Source organism: Maylandia zebra, linkage group LG6, assembly GCF_041146795.1.
Source record: "Maylandia zebra isolate NMK-2024a linkage group LG6, Mzebra_GT3a, whole genome shotgun sequence".
NCBI classification, from domain to species: Eukaryota; Metazoa; Chordata; class Actinopteri; order Cichliformes; family Cichlidae; genus Maylandia; species Maylandia zebra.
In genome coordinates, this window is record NC_135172.1 from 13,881,617 (window position 1) to 13,901,052 (window position 19,436).

The 19,436-nt window shown below is 43.2% G+C and overlaps 1 protein-coding gene across 1 annotated transcript in view; it reads right to left on the bottom strand.

The window, feature by feature from the left end:
* mslnb (mesothelin b) overlaps window positions 1-19,436 on the bottom strand; it is a 49,264-nt gene that overhangs the window by 9,734 nt on the left and 20,094 nt on the right. Inside the window, exons 46-80 of the mRNA XM_024802912.2 lie at window positions 14,171-14,298; window positions 13,923-14,050; window positions 13,720-13,837; window positions 13,069-13,287; window positions 12,800-12,970; window positions 12,526-12,675; window positions 12,366-12,430; window positions 12,109-12,238; window positions 11,622-11,701; window positions 11,411-11,540; window positions 11,074-11,264; window positions 10,846-10,936; window positions 10,609-10,732; window positions 10,327-10,514; window positions 9,858-10,019; window positions 9,636-9,772; window positions 8,754-8,896; window positions 8,574-8,668; window positions 7,588-8,326; window positions 7,113-7,140; window positions 6,929-7,013; window positions 6,691-6,837; window positions 6,366-6,577; window positions 6,160-6,263; window positions 5,796-5,914; window positions 5,527-5,682; window positions 5,074-5,288; window positions 4,905-4,990; window positions 4,430-4,566; window positions 4,222-4,347; window positions 3,954-4,144; window positions 3,780-3,874; window positions 1,231-1,358; window positions 1,000-1,127; window positions 797-914 (exon numbers count right to left, since the gene is read on the bottom strand). Of these exons, the coding sequence (XP_024658680.2) occupies window positions 797-914; window positions 1,000-1,127; window positions 1,231-1,358; window positions 3,780-3,874; window positions 3,954-4,144; window positions 4,222-4,347; window positions 4,430-4,566; window positions 4,905-4,990; window positions 5,074-5,288; window positions 5,527-5,682; window positions 5,796-5,914; window positions 6,160-6,263; window positions 6,366-6,577; window positions 6,691-6,837; window positions 6,929-7,013; window positions 7,113-7,140; window positions 7,588-8,326; window positions 8,574-8,668; window positions 8,754-8,896; window positions 9,636-9,772; window positions 9,858-10,019; window positions 10,327-10,514; window positions 10,609-10,732; window positions 10,846-10,936; window positions 11,074-11,264; window positions 11,411-11,540; window positions 11,622-11,701; window positions 12,109-12,238; window positions 12,366-12,430; window positions 12,526-12,675; window positions 12,800-12,970; window positions 13,069-13,287; window positions 13,720-13,837; window positions 13,923-14,050; window positions 14,171-14,298 (5,264 nt within the window). The remainder of the gene's footprint in view (window positions 1-796; window positions 915-999; window positions 1,128-1,230; window positions 1,359-3,779; window positions 3,875-3,953; window positions 4,145-4,221; window positions 4,348-4,429; window positions 4,567-4,904; window positions 4,991-5,073; window positions 5,289-5,526; window positions 5,683-5,795; window positions 5,915-6,159; window positions 6,264-6,365; window positions 6,578-6,690; window positions 6,838-6,928; window positions 7,014-7,112; window positions 7,141-7,587; window positions 8,327-8,573; window positions 8,669-8,753; window positions 8,897-9,635; window positions 9,773-9,857; window positions 10,020-10,326; window positions 10,515-10,608; window positions 10,733-10,845; window positions 10,937-11,073; window positions 11,265-11,410; window positions 11,541-11,621; window positions 11,702-12,108; window positions 12,239-12,365; window positions 12,431-12,525; window positions 12,676-12,799; window positions 12,971-13,068; window positions 13,288-13,719; window positions 13,838-13,922; window positions 14,051-14,170; window positions 14,299-19,436) is intronic.

Sequence of the window (19,436 nt, forward strand, 5' to 3'; positions counted from 1 at the left end):
TATTTTATTTATTTTTATTTTATTTTATTAGTATTTTCCTCAAATGTGTCAAATATATATTTTCTCATCTAAATGTCCACTGAGCTGTGTGCCAGGGGGCGGTAATGCCCCTTAACATTGGTTGCCAACCAAGAAGAAGAAGAAGAAGCTATGAGCCAGGAGGGAGGGGGTGAGTGAGTCCTGAATGATTCGCTTACGCTACAATTCAGCACAGGAAGGAGGGGGTGTCAGTGGAGTCAGTGGATATGAAAATTAGTGACTGTTGCTGGTATTTGTGCAGCAGCTAATTGGGCATCACCGCATACTTTTGTGCGGTCTTATCGGTTGGACGTTACAGCCCCTTCGGTGGCTCATACTGTTCTTTATGCTGGGTCTACCGCACACTAAGGTGGTGGTGGTTCAATTCTGGTTGCTCTGCAGGGCGTGTATGTATGTCCCATGTGTTGTACCGAGTAAATCGACTGAAAGGGAATGAATAGTTGTCTATAATTTCTGTTCCCCGAAGGAGAGGAACAAGGTACAACACAAGGTGGCCCCACTGAGCAGTTTGGGTCGGTGAAGAGCGGCAATCAAACTGAGGGATGACTGTGATGACAGTCCAGGCGGCGTTGTGCACATGTCACCACAGGCGTGAATAAAGGTTTCTTCAGCCAGGACATGCAAGGGCGTGATATCCTATACTTATGTGTTGTACCTCGTTCCTCTCCTTCAAGGAACAGAAGTTATAGACATAACTATTCATTTTAGCAGCAGATTGCACACATAGCTGTTTTTCTTTTCTTTAAATGTTTCTTACTTGTGGGTCCAGGTCCGTACAGAGAACTGTGAGATTCTTCAGAACTATCATACTGTCGCTTGGACTCAGTTGGGTAAATGCTGGACCAGGAGCGACACACCGAAACAAGATAGGAAGGCTGCAAAGAAGGTTAAACAACACTTACAGAAAAATGCAGGATTTGTGGCTGGAGAACACAACATATTGTATAGATTTAAACTCACAGTAAGGGGTCAAAGTTGCTGTCCTGTTGATATAAAAGGGTGGTGTAGTACTTTGTGAGGTTTGCAGGTAAGAAAGAGGTGTTGAAAAGAGCGATGTTCTGAAGGTTCACTGTGAAGATCTGAATGACCTGCAAGGAGGGGAGAAAAGCACGTCTGTAGGTCATGAAATGAATCCAAGTAGAAAAAAAAATCAGCGTCAGTTCAAAATTTACGCCAATGTTGATTCTTTACCGACTGAGATCCAAATGCCACAACATCGTCCAGAGTGAGGAAAGAGACGAAAGACCCGATGTACTGAGCAAACCAAGCTGTGGAATTCAGTTGTGGGTTGCTGGGGAAGTAACACTTTGGATTTGAGGCTAAAAAAAAAGATGTTAACAATAAATAATAATGATAAAGTTCAGAATAAATAAAAATACAATCTATTAGGGCTGGGCCATATCATAGCATTCACGGTAATACCGGTATAATGTCAGGCAATGATAAGAAAATTAAATATCGCAATAGAATATGGGTAAAACGCGCATGCGCAGTGCCTTTTTTTAATACGCACATGGCGGAAAAAGCGTGCCGCCGACAGAGAATGAGAAGGGTGAAAGCGGATCGTTGAATGAAACGGATAAACCAGAATTGGTTTGTAAAAATGCTGCAACTTCAGTGGTGTGGAAATTGTTTAGCTTTCGTCCGTCAGATACACAACAAAGCACTATTTTTGGTAGAGCATGCTAGCAGGCTGTTGTTATTACCGTGTTTTTTGGAAAATACGGCACACTTAAAATCAATCCTTTTCTGAAAATCTTTTCTGAAAATCGACAGTGCCCCTTATAACCCCATGTGCCTTATGTATGAATTCTGGTTGTGTTTACTGACCTCAAAACGATTTTATGTGGTACATGGCGCTCGAAAATCTGTGAAATGTTTTAGTACAACTTTGCTAAGCTACGAACCCGCACCGCTTGATGGATTGTTGGAGCATTACGGCTATCGTAGGCAGGAGCCTCGCGGAGTGATATGTACTGTGCTTCAACATAATATTACCGTATTGTGTGTGTATAACCTCTTTTTAAGTTTTGTGGATATTATACATGGTTATGCTGAGGATATGTCGGCCAATTTGTACTGGAAATGCCTTTTGGTTAAACTGTCAGCAAGGAATTTGCATTTGCACTGTTAAATTTTTATATAACTTTAATGCTCATAAAAAACAGCTGCTTGTTTAAGTGAAAATACGTTGATTTGTTTTTTTGCACGAATAAAGTCGTGGACTTATAAAGTATTTTGTCAAGTGTCAATTATATCGTCAGTTATATTGTTATCGCAAATTTTCAAATGTATATCGTGATAAATATTTTTGATCATATCGCCCTGCTCTACAATCTATAATCATTTTACTCCAGCGTAGCGTTTTTTTAATTGCTGTGAATTCTTGAAGTCAAATGTAAAAAGTAAGCAATAAAAAATGATGACCATAACAAACTGTTACTACAGTAGCTGGCAGGTTTTACTGGAATTAACATTGTGATCCAACAGTTTGCCGATTGGTCTAAATATAAGCAAATCGAAAATAAGATGTCCTTATGGTTTATTTAAAATTGAAAAATATTAAAGCAGGACAAAGTTATAAAAGACAAAGTCTTTGAACCTTATTAAGAATGATGACGGGGACAAGCATCAGTGAAAGATTGATGCTGTCTTGCTTTTAACGTAGTTATACTGTATGTGTACTCTATTGCCATTTTGTACTACCACTGTTCTACCTACTAAACTGTCTAAAGTCTTTCATCTTTAATAAAATGATCAGCGTTCTGCTCTACCAGGTGTAACAATTGAGTTTAACATCCAGGCATCCATGAAAATGGAATTTATGACATTTAACGGAGTTAGAAGTTAGCAGGAAGTTAGCTCGCTAGCTTCTATCTAAATCCAATATAGCATGTCCTGACTGCGGGGTTTTGGAAACAAATTAAAACGTACAGCTCTGTTATCACTTCCAACATAAATGAAGACAGAAAACTAAACAGCAGTGACATTTGTAGGGTTACTGAAGTAACCCACACTATGTAACCCGCTATGTTAGCATAATATAAACAAGCTAACTTTTTTCCACTCAATAAAAGTTAACGTGAGTGTTCTCGGTGGTCAGTAACAAATGTAATCGCATGGCAGGATGCTGTAAAAGGACCAAACTTCAGCCAGGAGAACAACTGAGATAATCCATCCACAATACGAGGTTAGTCATTCGTATACTGCTGCATGGGCTGGGCTGTAGTTACATCCTAAGGTTTTAAAAACTGAGCTTAAATAAATGATTAGTGGTAATAAAAGCCGAGGGAGGTCAACAGGGATCACTGACTGTTTTAGGAGATTTTTGAGATTAAATAGAAGAAAATACATTAAACATGTTAACAACACAAAAGCCATATTAAACTCAGACTACTTTAGGCCCGGAAGTAGGATTCATCACGTCATTACTTAACGACCGGATACCTTTTCTCTACTGTTACACAAAGATGAGTATTAGGTATATACAGATATATCCAAAGCACAGCAATCTATGGTGCTGCAAAATGAAGGGAAACTGAAAAAAATTGCAATTACCTGAATTTTGTGTACAACTAAATTTTCCTTTTAATTTAAATTGTGCTCAGGCAGTTGTGCTTTTAGGTGACATGTGGTTGCTGTTCAGTTTCATGTAGAATATCATTTGATCAATGTCTTTTCCCCCCACTTGAATTAGCATCCCACTTGATCCTTGACCCTGGCATTCTTGAAAGACTTACTTGAGCCGACGTAAAGGTAAGTCCTGATGGTGTTGTACACGTCTCCCCTCACAAAGTCAGCAGTAGTGTAGTTGTATACCCCAAGGACTGAGACACTGAAACACAACAAATTTAAATCAGAACACAAAACAAAAAAACATATAAAGCAGGATTTAGTGCTGTAGTAAAACACACAGTTTTTGGAAGGCCAGGCAGGAGGTGCTGTTTATGACACTGGGACTGATCAGGCTCTTTGTGAGGAAGGGCAAGTAGTTCTTGAGGCGTTGGTCAAACCAAGCATCCACCTCCAACGTTTGGGTGCTGCTGAGGGCCATGGGCCAGACGCAGGGCAGGATGGAGCGCCTCACCGCTTCCGGCAGAGACTCCTGGAGGCAATGCACAGATTAATGTGTTTAATCATTGCATTGTGTTTGCATTTCTGCTTGTGCCTTGGGCTACGTACAGTTTCTAGAAACTGTGGTGTCTGGCTGTAGCTGTTGAAGAGCATGCAGAGCTGTGCGTTGTTGTCGACAACATTAGGACGTCGTAGATAATCCCCAAGCTCCGATGGAGGGATGGAATTTATGATCTAGAAGATTAGAAGACGAAAATTAAGACATTCCCCTCTTGCTTTATCATATTTACTCCTGATATCTTTCAAGTCAACACACCAGACTCATTCTGTCAGGAGGCATGAGCGACAGGAAGGCGGTGAGGTTGGGAAACTGGAAACCCATGAAAGATTGCTCCAGGAAACCATAGAAACTGGTGTTGTAGCTGTCACTGTAGCAGCGGAGAGGTGTTGGACCTAGAGGAAAAGGTGGAGACACAAACTAGGTTATAATATTGGAACTTTGCCTCATGCTTTGTTAAGCCATCTGGAATAAAATAAATAAATAAAGTTTTACTTGTTGTTGTATTCACATAAAATGTGACAAACATACATGTTTAATGAAAAAATAACAAGAGCGAGCATAGGAGAAAACTCAATGTCTGACTCCTCTCTCACTTTCACAAGGCTGGCAGCCATTATGTTAAGAAATGTGAATGGGCTACTCGCTTACAGGAATGTTACAGCCCAATTTCATAAAGCATCCAACAAAAAAAATTAAAGCTGAGTTTACTGGTTTCCTGGGTTAGCTTTACCTCCGAGGGTCTGGAGGATTTGATCATAGATTTTCTGCTGTGTGTCTGTGCTGAGCGTTGAGATAGTCATGTTCAGGTTCAGTACACTGAAACAAAAAAATGCAAAGGTTTATTTCCAGTCAGATTGCTTAAATACTTCCATATATGGTGCTTGAAGCTTTGTGCTCACCCCAGCTGCTCAATGCTGCAGCTCCGTCCTGCGAGTATTCCGAAGTAAGGTGCAACTTGTCCTGGTGAAAGTTGTACCAGCAGGGGTGGCAGCCGGGAGGTAAGCCACACCTCTACGTCCGCATCACTCATCGAAGGAAGGGAGAGGTTTGCACGATCAAACACAACTTGCAACATGGCTGACCTCACGACTGAAGGCAATGCGTCTTCAGGAGCCTGTAGAAAAAACCAAAAGTAATAATCATGTTTTTTAGATGTAACAGGTGTAACAGGACCTTCTTCAACTTCTGTGTGAGAAGACTAACCAGAAAAATGTTAGAGTTTACCATCATTGCAAACATAAACACAAAACGTATGAATGTTTTACATGTGATGAACAGATAAACTCAGCTTGACTTGACCTCTAGTATCAACAAAACACACCAGGTGACTTTATAACATGATGTATGCTCACCAGGAGAACAGATGAGAAATCATCAAAGAAGGCAGCCAGAGACTGGTCAGGCACATATTTCATCACCATGTTGACTTGCTCAGAAGTTGTGAGCTGTCCAGGTGTTGTGGACACCTCGGCTAGCTGTCTGACCGTGAGCTGTGACAGGGCTTCCATCTGCATATGCAAACACACATGTTGTCAGTGACAGTTGTGGTTATCACAGAGGGAAACCCCACCCCACAAGAAAACAGATGTAAAGACAGAAAATGCAGTGCATCATAACGCACCGCTGAGAAGTTGGAGTAGATCGTCTGAATGTCCTGGAACGTCGCAAGATAGGCAAAACCTCCCATGTTCACCTGCAGCCATTGTGCACTGGTGGCAATGCCTGAGCTGCAGGCGGGGTCTGAACCACAAACACACACAGAGGAAATTCAGCTTTATTGTGCTGAAGGAAAAGCATCTATCATACATTGTTATGTCACTTTGCAATACACGTGACCACCCTGGATTACTGTATTCCTGAATCCCACCAATTCTATCAACATGTGTGAATGTTGGATTAATTCAGATGTGACGTGAACAATACATAGACTGTAACTGTTAATAGGCTGCCATTGATTGTTACTGGGCTGTAATACAGCAGTGTACCTGTGCTGTTGTTCCTGGTCAGGAAAACCTTAATGAAGTGCGTGTAGACAGACATCTGCCTGGCAAACGTCAATTGTGGCCGGAGTTGACTCAAAATCTGCTGACTGAATTGAAATTGGGATTAGGTTAATTAAAAAATGGCAGGCTTTTGGTATACCAAGAAAGGCAGTCACATTTGATGTAATTTTATGGTCTTAATTTCTTACATGGCCTGGTAGGAGCTGCAAGTAAGTTCCCTTGTGGCCATATATGAAAGGAAGTCAGGTGAAACAGCTGGCAGAAATGGGAGAAGGCGGCGGCCAAACCACGTCTGGATGAAGGTTAGATTATTGAGGGTGGCCGTGTTGACAGTATCTATTCGGAGTTCTTGTATGGTGTCCAGAATCACGGACACTGCTGGGTTGTTGGCGTCCAGAGTCTATAACAAAGATCAAAATGTGATGTAACTACTGACGTTTCTTATCTTTCAACAACAGACGGTTTGCAGAAGGTTCTTCTCGTCTTACAAAATATTGTGTAATGCTTTCATACCGTGTTGACGAGCAGATCCAGAGCCTGGTCCAGGACCTGAGAGGTTTCGGAGAGGACAAGTTTCCAGACAGATTTGGACCCACTCGAGCTGGAGTAGCGGTTGCACTTCAGTATCATTGCCAGCTGTTCTGCTGTTATTGTTGACAGCTGCGTGACGACAGAGAGCAGTTTAGACTCCACAGTGAAAGTGAAAACGAGCTTAATCACAGACGGCTGTTGACTTATGTGACGCTCTTACCGAGGCACAAGCCAGTTGCTCAACGGCCAAGTCACAGAGGTTTCCGCTCGTCTGTGCACTGGTGAGTTGGAGCTGAACTGCTGTTCTGTGGTTTCAAAATAAAACATGTGATTGGTACTTTGTTGACATCTGGGACAACGTTGCATAAAAAGTAAACTCTCCAACAGGTTCGTGTAAATCCTACCTGTTCAAACCGATACAGATATCTGTTGCTGTACCACAAAAAAAAAAGAGAGAAAAAAAGTTATAAATTGACAAAAAATTACATTTTATGCATCAACACAGCAGGATATGAGATTTCATGCTGCCATCATTAATCACACTGCAGATCTCGCAAGTAAAAACCAAGTTCCCTTTCACCACCAATGTGTTTTTTGTTTTGTTTTGTTTTTCTTGTCAGTGCTTCTGATGTAAGATGATCTCTACATACTCGTAACAAAACAGCAGGATATGAGACAAAATGTTAAAATGAGCAATTAAAAGATTGAATCTGCAGCAGAAGGTCCACCGCTAGCTTAACATTTCATGTTTTCCTGCTTTATTTCGGCCTCCCTTACTTCTTGTGCTCTCGATTAACACTTGGGCCCTGCTTGGGTACTGCTGCTTTATCTGAGGTGTCTTTGAATATTTTACCCCATGCTACCTTTTGTAATACTTACGCGTGGTGCTGCTGGATCCAGTTGTTGAAGTTGTCCCCAATGATGTCAATGAAGTTGCCCCTGATGTGGTTGTTGAAGTTGTCCCCAATGATGTCAATGAAGTTGCCCCTGATGTGGTTGATGAATTTGGCCCCGATGTTATCGATGTAGTTGCCCCTGATGTTGTTGATGAATTTGGCCCCGATGTTATCGATGAAGTTGCCCCTGATGTTGTTGATGAATTTGGCCCCGATGTTATCGATGAAGTTGCCCCTGATGTTGTTGATGAATTTGGCCCCGATGTTATCGATGAAGTTGCCCCTGATGTTGTTGATGAATTTGGCCCCGATGTTATCGTTGAAGTTGCCCCTGATGTTGTTGATGAATTTGGCCCCGATGTTATCGATGAAGTTGCCCCTGATGTTGTTGATGAATTTGGCCCCGATGTTATCGATGAAGTTGCCCCTGATGTTGTTGATGAATTTGGCCCCGATGTTATCGATGAAGTTGCCCCTGATGTTGTTGATGAATTTGGCCCCGATGTTATCGATGAAGTTGCCCCTGATGTTGTTGATGATGTGTCTGATGTAGTGGTGGTGGTGGGGCTAACCTTGCCTCCTGTAAGCCCCACTCCCAGACCATTAAGATCGGACTGAAACTGTGAACTGATCCAGGTTTGCACCACTGTCACATTTTCATACGACTTCAAAAGTGGGAGGTTGGTGCCAAGAAGACCTTTAACATCACTAACAGTCAGGTTCTATGGAGAACAGAGCAGACACATTTTATCCTATGAGCAAATAAACACACTTACTTTATTCTTTGACAGAACCAAAAAACAATTTAGTTTTACAACTTATCAGCCCCATCTAATGGTTTGAGTGAAGTAAATAAATTGAGGAACTATGATGCAAGACCCCCACCCCAAAATAAATAAAAAAAATAAAAACCTTTTTTCAAAATTAGTCTAAAATTCAGAATTCAAAGTGCAGACATGCAGCACTGACCTGTATAACACTCTCAAGCAGCCCAGTGAAGGTCGGGACGTCCATACTGATATTGGCAGACACTAAATCTTGGATAAACCTAAGATCTGCACCCGCTGCAAGAATGGAAAAAAATTAATGGTACGTTAACTTTCAGCTGTTTAAATGATGCTTTTTTTGAATGCGGGTCTGTTTGCTTACGTAGGTAAGATTGTATGAGCTGGTAACTGGAAGTGGAGATAGTGATTGAGTGTTTGTCTGGGATAAATGCTTCATATGTGAGGGAAAACAGTTCTTGCTTTTTCTCAGTGGTGCAGCTGGATATGTCCAGAGCATCGGCGTTCCTGCAGGAGATAAAACACACAGGAATGGTGTGTTGAGTTTATGGAATTCATATAACATTATTTATCATTAAATCAGACTTTTTTTTCTAGTTATCTAAATAATAATTTAAAGATTTATGTGGGTTCACCTGCCTTTGTAAGTACAGGATCCCTGACAGACCTTTAGCCAACATGTTCTTGTACCTTCCAGATATTACCTGTGTTAGGTTTAATGTACGTGTTGTAGGTTGCCATTTAAAAACCTACACAATGCCATTTAGAAAGCTAGAATGCTTCTGCTTGCTATCTAGGTAACCTACGGATATGACTACGTGCATGACATTGATAAAGGGAACAAGCAGCCTTGAGAAGAACAGATTCTACCAACAACAATCTGGGAGAGCTGCACTCCCATCATATAACCACACACAATGTATAATCACGCTTGCACAACACAATCACACTTTGTAACCAGTTATAGTAATTTCTCATAGGTAATACAGCAACAAGCTCTATGAATATTCATGTGTGTAACCAATAAAAACAACCTACAGGGGGAAAGCAAGTTGAAGTGTGTTGGAGACAATTGCTTCCCTGTCGCGAGTGAAAATTTGAGCTCCGTGTGACCTTGTTCCTGAGTGAGTTTCTGTTTATCCAGCAGTATTAGGGGTAAAACTCTGAGAACCTGCTGCTAATGTGATGTAAAAATAACCTCCAAACACACACACACTCATGCACAGTCACAGCTCTGACGCCTTACTTGATGCTTTCAACCGAAATGTTCCTGATAACAACATCATCCAGGGCGCACAGGTTTGGTCCTCCAATGGCGTTGAGCTCCACACTGCCGAGACTGTTCCCCTTTACACTCAGATACTTGGAGATGATGGCTTTGGCCTTGATGAGGAGAACCAAGCATCGGTGTGAAGACACAAGCATGTAAAGTAAGCTCACGTTCAGATTTTTTCTTCTGTTTGCTCACCAGAACCGGGTCCCACGGCCCGTTTGAAGCATCCATCAAAGAAGCGAGTGTGTCGATCTGAATAATAGTCCACATGTTGATGTCTTCCATTGTGGCACTACGGGACATTGCTCCTAAGATCTGAACCTGATCTTCTGGGATGATGCCGCTGGCATTGTAAGCCTATAAAAAAGTCAGAAGATATTTAGACTCAAATTTAGATAGCAAAAGCTTAAATAATAGAAGTTGTCAGCGTTGCAGACTTTGCATGCCCTCCCTGTGTCTGTGCTGGTTCTCATGCTTCGTTCCAAAGTCCAAAAACATGCACGGGGTTTGGTCGAATACTGATTTTAAACTGACCGTAGGTCAGAATGTGTGTTATGTTTTTCTGAATGCTTCTGTGTGTTAAACCTGCTCTCCAGGAGGGGCCTAACCTGCCTCTAAATCTATGCCAGCTGGGATAGGCTCCAGGAGTTTTTTTGCCACTTACCTCTCGCAACTTGCTGAGAACAATCTTTGTGTAGTTCTGCTCCTGCACCTGGTTAACGAGGGCATCCAAGTTGTCTTTGACAATGGTGGAATTGAGGCAGCTGGTGAACTGATTTATATCATAGTTTAAGGGGAATATTAGATTAACAAGAGTCACACGGTTTATGAATCCCAAAGTGCAGTCAGTGGCTGAAACACAGAAAGAGAAACAATTTTTGGTTAAACAGTAAATTCTCTCTGGATTCTAATACATGGACCAAGCAGTTGACAGAAAGAAACCAACCTGTAGATTCCTCATTAGGAATGGACATCCTTATTGCGCTCTTCAGCTCCCCGATCTTCTGACTGTCCACGTTGTTTTCCTTGAGAACACCCAGGAAGTACCTCAAGTAGTTGTTCTTTGTTTTCTGCTCACAAGAACAAAGGGAAAGAAGGAAATGCGCATAAAGAACAAGGTTAACAGCAAAAAACAGAAACCAAAATCAAAAAATGTAAATGTTTGCGGTCATGTATTACTCACAGTGTTGAAGTGATCATAGAAGGTTGAAGACATATACAGCGGCAGCATCCCGAGGTCTTTCAGAGTTTGCTCAGTCCACACTGAAGGAGCTCTGGTTATCACGAAAACAGAACGGTGATTATTATTATGAAGGACAGAAAGGGCCAAATGTAAAAATGTAAATCTGCTGACAAGGAAACAAACAAACAGGAATGAAAATCTGCCACAGCGGTGAAGCGTTTTGCGTACCCATATCTTGTGTTGCCATTAGTCATTTGAGCCTGAACAGCAGCTGCTTGAGCAGAAGTGAGGCTGGGGCAGCTTTTGAGATTTTCCAAGATGGATGAATCTGAGTTTAGGATGTAGGACGCATCCAGGATGCAGCACATGTTTCCCAATACTGATATTTCATCTTTAGTTAAGCTTGTGTTTGTTATGCCCTTTGAAAATAAAAGAAACAGAAATTCATTTCAACTCAAAACATTAAACAAAACCTTGGTGTGATGACAGTTATTTCCATTTCATGCAATTATTAATACATCTAATCTTTAGAGCTCAAGAAGTGATGTGTGGTTCGAGGACTCACCAAGCAGCTCTTTGCGTTTTCAAACAGGGCAGTGCGCTTGTAGCTGAGCGCTGCAGAGAAGACAGAGAAGTCTGCATTTCCCAACTCTGTGAAATAGGCCCTGCAGCTGGCCTGCGGCACCAGTGAGTAACTGCAAGAGGAAACACAAGTGTGACAAGCTGTAGCATCCACCATTCAGCTTTAATTCAGAACAAACAGACAGGATTCTTACTCATAATACAGCAGCACATCTGGAGGGTAGAGGTTGAAGTTGGCAGCATCGTCTTTAATGTAAGTGTACATGCAGGTCAGCTGTTGATTAAAAAAAAAGGCAAAATAATTAGCACCTTGTATCGTCCCCGTTTATGATGGAGAACATGTGTAAGAAAGCTCCATGACTTGTTGGATGGTAACGCATTTTTGTAATTTGCCTTCTCCACCAAAGCTGGAAGTCTGCACTTTAATCCACTGTGGTGGTGTGCAGCTGCAACATGCAAAAATTGCATCTTTGTTCAAACATTTATTACCCTAACTCTATGTGCCAGAGTTATATACGGTGTAATCTATATAACCCGATTCACAGGGTATGTATATATTGTTTTAAGTGTGTTTTAAACAATTGTTATTTACTCCTTTGATGTCCAATATGTTCACTTTTTAATATTTGAGCAGATATGAAGGAGATTTTAAATATCCCATAAATGCCTTGAACACTGTACCTGAGACTCCACTAGTTTAACCTTCCTGCTGCCTGACCTCCGACAGGCTTTGATCAGGTTCTTGACTTGCTCATTGCCAATGTTCCTCACTCCAGTGCATGTGAACCCTTGAAGCACAGAGGATGACAAACTACACACACACACACACACACACACACACACACACACACACACACACACACTGTTAGCTCTACTCAAACCCATTTGCAGGTTGTTTTGATTGATGTGATTGATCTCCCAGACTGATTTGAACTCACTTGTTTGGACCTCCCAGCTGTGCAGAGGCGCTCTCTGTAGCTACCGACTCAAAGAACAATTCAGCCTAACAAAACAAACAAACAAACAAAAAGAGTCTGTAATAACAGGCATGTAGCACAACACGACAATAAAAACTAAGCTGAGGGTTTCATCTTCTACCTGCTGCTGTTTCCATTCCTTTCTGTTGAGTATGGTTATAACGTCGTTGCTACTGGAGAAGCCCACCAGCAGGGATCGAGGGATCTCAGTGGCCAGGTCATTGGGAACGTTCTGGATCACTTGCACGCTGCTGGTGTTCACTGATATGATCTGAGAGAAGATGGAAGCATTGTGAGTTAACTCTCTGTGGAAAGCTTTCTATCTTTATCCAAAGCAGCTGATGGAAGTGTGCAGTTCAAATCATGCTCAAGTTATAACAGAAAACCTGTCATACCTGACTGACAAAGACCTGCTGGATGATCTGAGGACCAGAAAGGAGGTTTGCCACCAGTGAAGGAGTTTGGGAGGCACTTATCAGCTGATTACCAGAGATGCTCAAGAACACTCTGGAAGGTACACCAATGATGAGAGTGCCCAGACTTATCAGCGATGATGAGCTGTTGATCTGGTGGAAAGGATGGAAGCAACACACGCATAAGTGAACATGACCACAAAGATGACTTTGATTTTTCTAAAGTCAGGATTCAGTCTAAAATCTGCTACCTGTATGATGCCCGAAGACAGCAGAGACTGGATGATGGTCATGGCCTGGCCTTCGCTCCAGCCCGTCACAGTGGAGAGAGTGCCGATGGAGTTTATTAAGTCCTGGGGTTTGATTGAGCTGATCTGATTCAGCGACATGCCAGTGCTTTGGCTGCCGAGGGCAGAAATGACTGTGGAGTCAATGTTCTGACCAAAGTTACCTGCCAAAGCAGCTGTGACCTTCACATGTGTGAGAAAAACTTTGTCAGTAGAGTCAAATTTATGTCTACAGTGTAAATATTCTGGGGAACAAAACTTTATCAAGTTAATAAAAGGAGAGCTTAGTGCTCTTTTATTCATCTTTCCATTTCACCCTTCTTAAAATCACATACCGCCAGAACAAAGAGCTCTACACCACTCTAAATAATAAACACCAGATTCAAAACAGGAGCCTGCAAGTGAAACTAAACCCAATTTTATGTGGGTGACAAATTTAAGGAAATAATAAACTACTTTTTACCAAAATACCAGGCAAGATGCTGAATCTCTGAAAGATTGAAATCTTATAACATTCATGTCTAGTTGACCTTACCTATCCTGTATTGAATGTAGTTAGGTTTTTGCAGCAGACTGCACAAATAGTTGTTTTTCTTTTCTTTAAATGTTTCTTACTTGTGGGTCCAGGTTCGTACAGAGAACTGTGAGATTCTGCAGAACTATCAAAGTGTTGCTTGGACTCAGTTGGGTAAATGCTGGACCAGGAGCGACACACCGAAACAAGATAGGAAGGCTGCAAAGAAGGTTAAACAACACTTACAGAAAAATGCAGGATTTGTGGCTGGAGAACGCAACATATTGTATAGATTTAAACTCACAGTAAGGGGTTGAAGTTGCTGTCCTGTTGATACAAAAGGGTGGTGTAGTACTCTGTGAGGTTTGCAGGTAAGACAGAGGTGTTGAAAAGAGCGATGTTCTGAAGGTTCACTGTGAAGACCTGAATGACCTGCAAGGAGGGGAGAAAAGCACGTCTGTAGGTCATGAAATTATCAACTGTTTTTTTGCTGCATTTGAATCCAAGTAGAAAAGCGTCAGTTCAAAATTTCCACCAATGTTGATTATTTACCGACTCAGATCCAAATGTCACAACATCGTCCAGAGTGAGGAAAGAGACGAAAGACCCGATGTACTGAGCAAACCAAGCTGTGGAATTCAGTTGTGAGTCGCTGGGGAAGTAACACTTTGGATTTGAGGCTAGAAAAAAAAGATGTGAACAATAAACACTAATGATAAAGATCAGAATAAATAAAAATATAATCTATAGTAATTTTACTCCAGCATAGCCTTTTTTAAATTGCTGTAAATTCTCGAAGTCAAATCTAGAAAGTAAGTAATAAAAAATGCTGCCCATAACAAACTGTTACTACAGTAGCTGGCAGATTTTACTGGAATAAACAATGTTATCCAACAGTCTGCCGATTGGTCTAAATATAAGAAAATATAATTTCCTTAAAGTTAAAGCAATCATTAACTGTCCTGTTTTTTTAGTTATTTAAAATCCAAAAATGTTAAATCAAGACAAAGTTACAAAAGGCAAAATCTTTGTGTCATGGTCCAGAGTCTGTGACTCCGTGTTTATGTTTAAGTTTATTATTATTCTGTGGTTTTGTTTATTCTGGGTTTTTGTACTCTCCTTTCATTTCATGTTCCTGTGTTCTGTGTCCCCCAGTCTGTGTTAAGTTTGTGTGTTGTGTTCAGTCTTTGTGTTTCCTGTTTTATTTTGAAGGTTCGTGTCTTTTAACCAAGATGGTGCGGCCACGTCCAGACGCCTTCCTGACCGCTCCGCTCCGACTATCCACTTTTCTTGTTTTTTACTTATTTTTTGCTCTGGTTTACATCCCAAAATCCTCTAGTCTTATAGTATACGACAGCGGATCACTTGTAAACATCGGTGACAAGGTTGCACATCTAATCTTGGACACTTTTAAACCTGACCCTTCCTGGCTGCCAGAGATTCTACGCGGCGCGGAGAACAACAAAGGACGGGCCGCTCATCTGAGGCGTAGAACAAAGAAGCGCCGGGGGAAACGCGCTGGTATTAGGAACAGACTGAGACAGCAGGCGCATCGCGCACCACTGCCCAGTATCCTACTGGCCAATGTACAATCCATGGAGAACAAGCTTGATGACCTAAGAGCAAGGGTCACCTTCCAACGTGACATGAGGGACTGCAACATTCTGTGCTTCACGGAGACATGGCTGACCCCCACCGTGCCGGACCAGGCCGTAACTCCGTCGGATTCATTGTTTGTGCTCCGCGCGGACAGAACAGCAGAGTCGAACAAAACCAAAGGTGGAGGAGTGTGTTTCATGGTAAACAGAAAGTGGTGTGATGCCAGGAGCATTTCTACGCTTTCCAGCGGCTGCTCGCCACATCTGGAGTTCCTGAGCATTAAGTGCCGCCCTTTCTATCTGCCCCGTGAGTTCACCTCGGTCATCACCACGGTGGTCTACATCCCACCCCAAGCGGATATAGGTATGGCTTTGTCCGAATTACATGATGTGCTGAGTTCGCTTCAAAACAAGGACCCGGGCGCAGCCCTCATTGTAGCAGGAGACTTTAACAAAGCGAACCTCAGACAAGTCATGCCAAACTTTTACCAGCATGTCTCGTGTCCAACGAGGGGGGATCGAATTTTGGATCACTGCTACACGCCATACAAGCAGGGCTACAAAGCTGTAGCCCTGCTTCCCAAACCAGAAACCATGGATGGACAGATCGATCCGCACTGCAGTAAACGCCAGGACCGCCTCCTACAACGCGGGTCTTGCCACTGGCGATATGAGCGCCTACAAAGCGGCCTCATACGGCGTGCGGTGCGCAGTGAGAGATGCCAAATGCCGATACCGGGAGTACCGCTTCCACCAGGGCGAAACACGGAGTATGTGGCACGGACTACGCACCATTACGGACTACAAAGCCAGGGACACTGCGCCGATCAACGCCGACTCTGCATTCACCAATCAGCTGAATCAGTTCTATGCCCGTTTTGAGGTTAGCCAGGCGGCTAATGCTATCTACCGCCTGACTACCAAGGACAGTGACGTCATCAGCGAGAGACCGGTGACCAGCATCGCGGAGCATGACGTCCGAGCGGCATTGAAGAGTGAACACAAGGAAAGCGGCGGGGCCAGACGGCATCACCGGCCGTCTGCTGCGCTGCTGTGCTGACCAGCTAGCAGGTGTGTTCACTTATATCTTCAACAAGTCCCTGGCGAAGTCTGTGGTCCCCACATGCTTCAAAAGATCCACCATCATCCCTGTGCCCAAGAACAGCAAACCCTCATCCCTGAACGATTACCGGCCAGTTGCACTGACCTCGGTAGTAATGAAGGTGTTTGAGAGGCTGCTGAAGAACATCATCTCCTCCTCCATCCCAGACACCACAGATCCGCTGCAGTTCGCCTACAGATCCAACAGATCCACAGAGGATGCCATCGCCCACGTCCTACACACCACTCTCAGCCACGTGGACAAGAAACAGGGTAACTATGTGCGAATGCTGTTTGTTGATTACAGTTCAGCGTTTAACACAATAGTGCCCTGCAGACTGTTCCCAAAAGGATGAGGGATCTGGGACTTAACAGCCGTCTGTGTGCATGGGTGTTGGACTTCCTCACTGGCAGAACTCAGGTGGTGAGGGTGGGTAGATGCGTCTCTAACAGCATCACCATCAACACAGGAGCACCTCAGGGATGTGTCCTCTCGCCACTGCTCTACTCCCTCTACACTTCAGACTGTGTGGCCACCCATGGCTCCAACACCATTGTGAAGTTTGCTGACGACACAGTGGTGTTGGGTGCCATCTCCAACAACGATGAAGCAGCCTACATGGACGAAGTGAAGAATCTGGCATTATGGTGCCAGGACAACCACCTCCAGCTGAATGTCGGCAAGACCAAGGAGCTGGTGGTGGACTTCAGAAGGAGTCAGCACAGAGACTACAAGCCCATTATCATCAATGGAGCTCCAGTGGAGAGGGTGCAGTCCTTCAAGTATCTTGGTGTCCACATCTCCTCAGACCTGACATGGTCTGCCTACATTCAGGTCCAGACCAAAAAGGCTAGGCAGCGCCTGTATCACCTACGACAACTGAGGAAGTTCAGGGTCTCTCCAAAGATCCTCAGGATTTTCTATACAGGCGCTGTGGAGAGCATCCTCACACAGAACATGACATCGTGGTTTGGGAACAGCTGTGTGAAGGACCAAAAAGCTCTCCAGAGAGTGATCCGTACTGTCATGGTCCGTCGTCCTGTGTCTGTGGAATGCGTGATGCTCGGGTAGCCACACCCCCGGGCCGGGCCAACACCGACACACCTGCTCTCCATCGCGGTGATTACATGAAGAGCTACTTAACCCGGCACTGACGGATGCTCCACGCCAGTCTGTTAATCACCTCACAGTGGTAACTAGACTTCCACGAAAGCGTGCATTCACTTCTGGTTGGAACTGTGTTTAATCCGCCTACTTGTGTCCAGGTTTCGACCCGGCGTTCGGCGTCTGCCACCTGCCTGTCATCCGGCTCAACTGGATCATTTGGTGCATCATCTTGCCCATTCGCTATCTCCACGGACTTCCTGCTCACGGACTGCCACACTTCCCTCCCGAGCTCCCACGGTCCCGCTCTATCGTAAGCCCCCTACTCTAACTCAGTCCTGATGTGTTTTCCCCGCTTCCCGGCTCCCTAGTAATCCTCTCCCCTTTCTATTGCAGCCTCCCACGGTCCCGATCCCGGCTTCCTTGTGTCCTTGTTTCCCTGGGTTTTTAGTTCCTTGTTTTGCTCCCTAGTTTTCCCGGGTCGCCTTTCGTTATTATAATAAAGTGTCTTTTCTGTTAGCGCTGAGTCTGCGTCTGGATCCTTTTGTGCACGCGCGCCGCGGCGCATGACAGGTACAGCAGAACGCTGCTGCAGGATTGCTCTCCCCCCGCTTCAGGACATCTACACCAGGAGATGCCGGACTAGAGCAGCGCAGATACTGAAGGACCCGTTCCAACTTCTGCAATCTGGTAGTGTGATAGATTGATTATTTGTTGAAGTCCATAATGGAGTAAAAAGTTGTGGTTAAAAGTTACCCAATATATTATTCAATTTATTTCAAATATGTAAATGTATAAACAAGGGTAAAAGAAGTCCCATTAAGAGACGTAATGTAACACAGGCTAAAATAGTTAAAAGAGTTCATGACTATGTTCAACCGGATAATAATCCTTAATGTGACTACAACCTGTGTAACATTCAATCTGTGATCTACTTGTCGAGCCTGGGGAATAATCCATGTGATTTAGTGATCGTGATTGATTAGTTATGCCTGCTGTTGCCGGAAGGGGGAGCTCTGGCCACGATGCCTCATTCGCAATGAAGCTGCTGAAAGAGAAGCATCGTGTCTGAGCGTCGTCATTGACTTATCCCCTTTTCAGGTAATAATTGTGCAATTCTGCTGTTGGACTTTACAAATATGTATGTTGAGTTGTACTGACCGTGTTTCCAAATGTACCAAGAGGTTACTAGGAATACTTAGATGACCTGTGTTAACTGTGATGTTAGGATAAGCTATAAGCAGCAAGCTAAGCTAAGCGCTCTGTTGGTGGCTAGCATGAAGCATTATCGTGCCAGACTGTGTATGAAACATACATTGTGTGCATTTTGCATTTGATCTGGACGAAGAACATGTTTATTTTGTATGAAGAGACAAATGCCTATTAGTGTTTTTATATGAATATTTTGTTTATTTTCTGTACATTTCAGTTTAATGGTCTAAGTTTGTTTATTGATTCATAAGCTGTTTTTGTAAATTCTTACATTCAATTTAATCCGTAACTTAAAGAAAAGGAAAGAAAACAGTCTTGAGATATATTGTCTTACAACTAACAGAGACTGTACATCGTTGTTAGGATGTTTAATACTTTTGTATGTATGTTTATATTTCTGAATCATTCGCAATGAAGCTGCTGAAAGAGAAGCATCGTGTCTGAGCGTCGTCATTGACTTATCCCCTTTTCAGCCCCTTTTCAGGGTGTAACAGTAGAAGGTTCCGCATCATCCGGGCAAGGACAGAGAGACTCAAGAGGAGCTTCTATCCCCAAGCCATCCGGGCCTTAAACACACACACCCTCCCTCTCACATCATCTATAATTGACTGAGACAGGACTCTCTTCCAAACACTCTAAACCCAGGCACAATGTACATTCCAAATTCCTTTAATTTTAAATATGGTTCGTCTGCGTTATTCCCCTCTGTCATTCCGTGCATCTTCCTCTGTCTGCCTGTGCATTCTCCCCGCGCTGTCCTCCCTGCTAGTTACCCTCACTCATGTTCAGGTTTTGTTGTTTA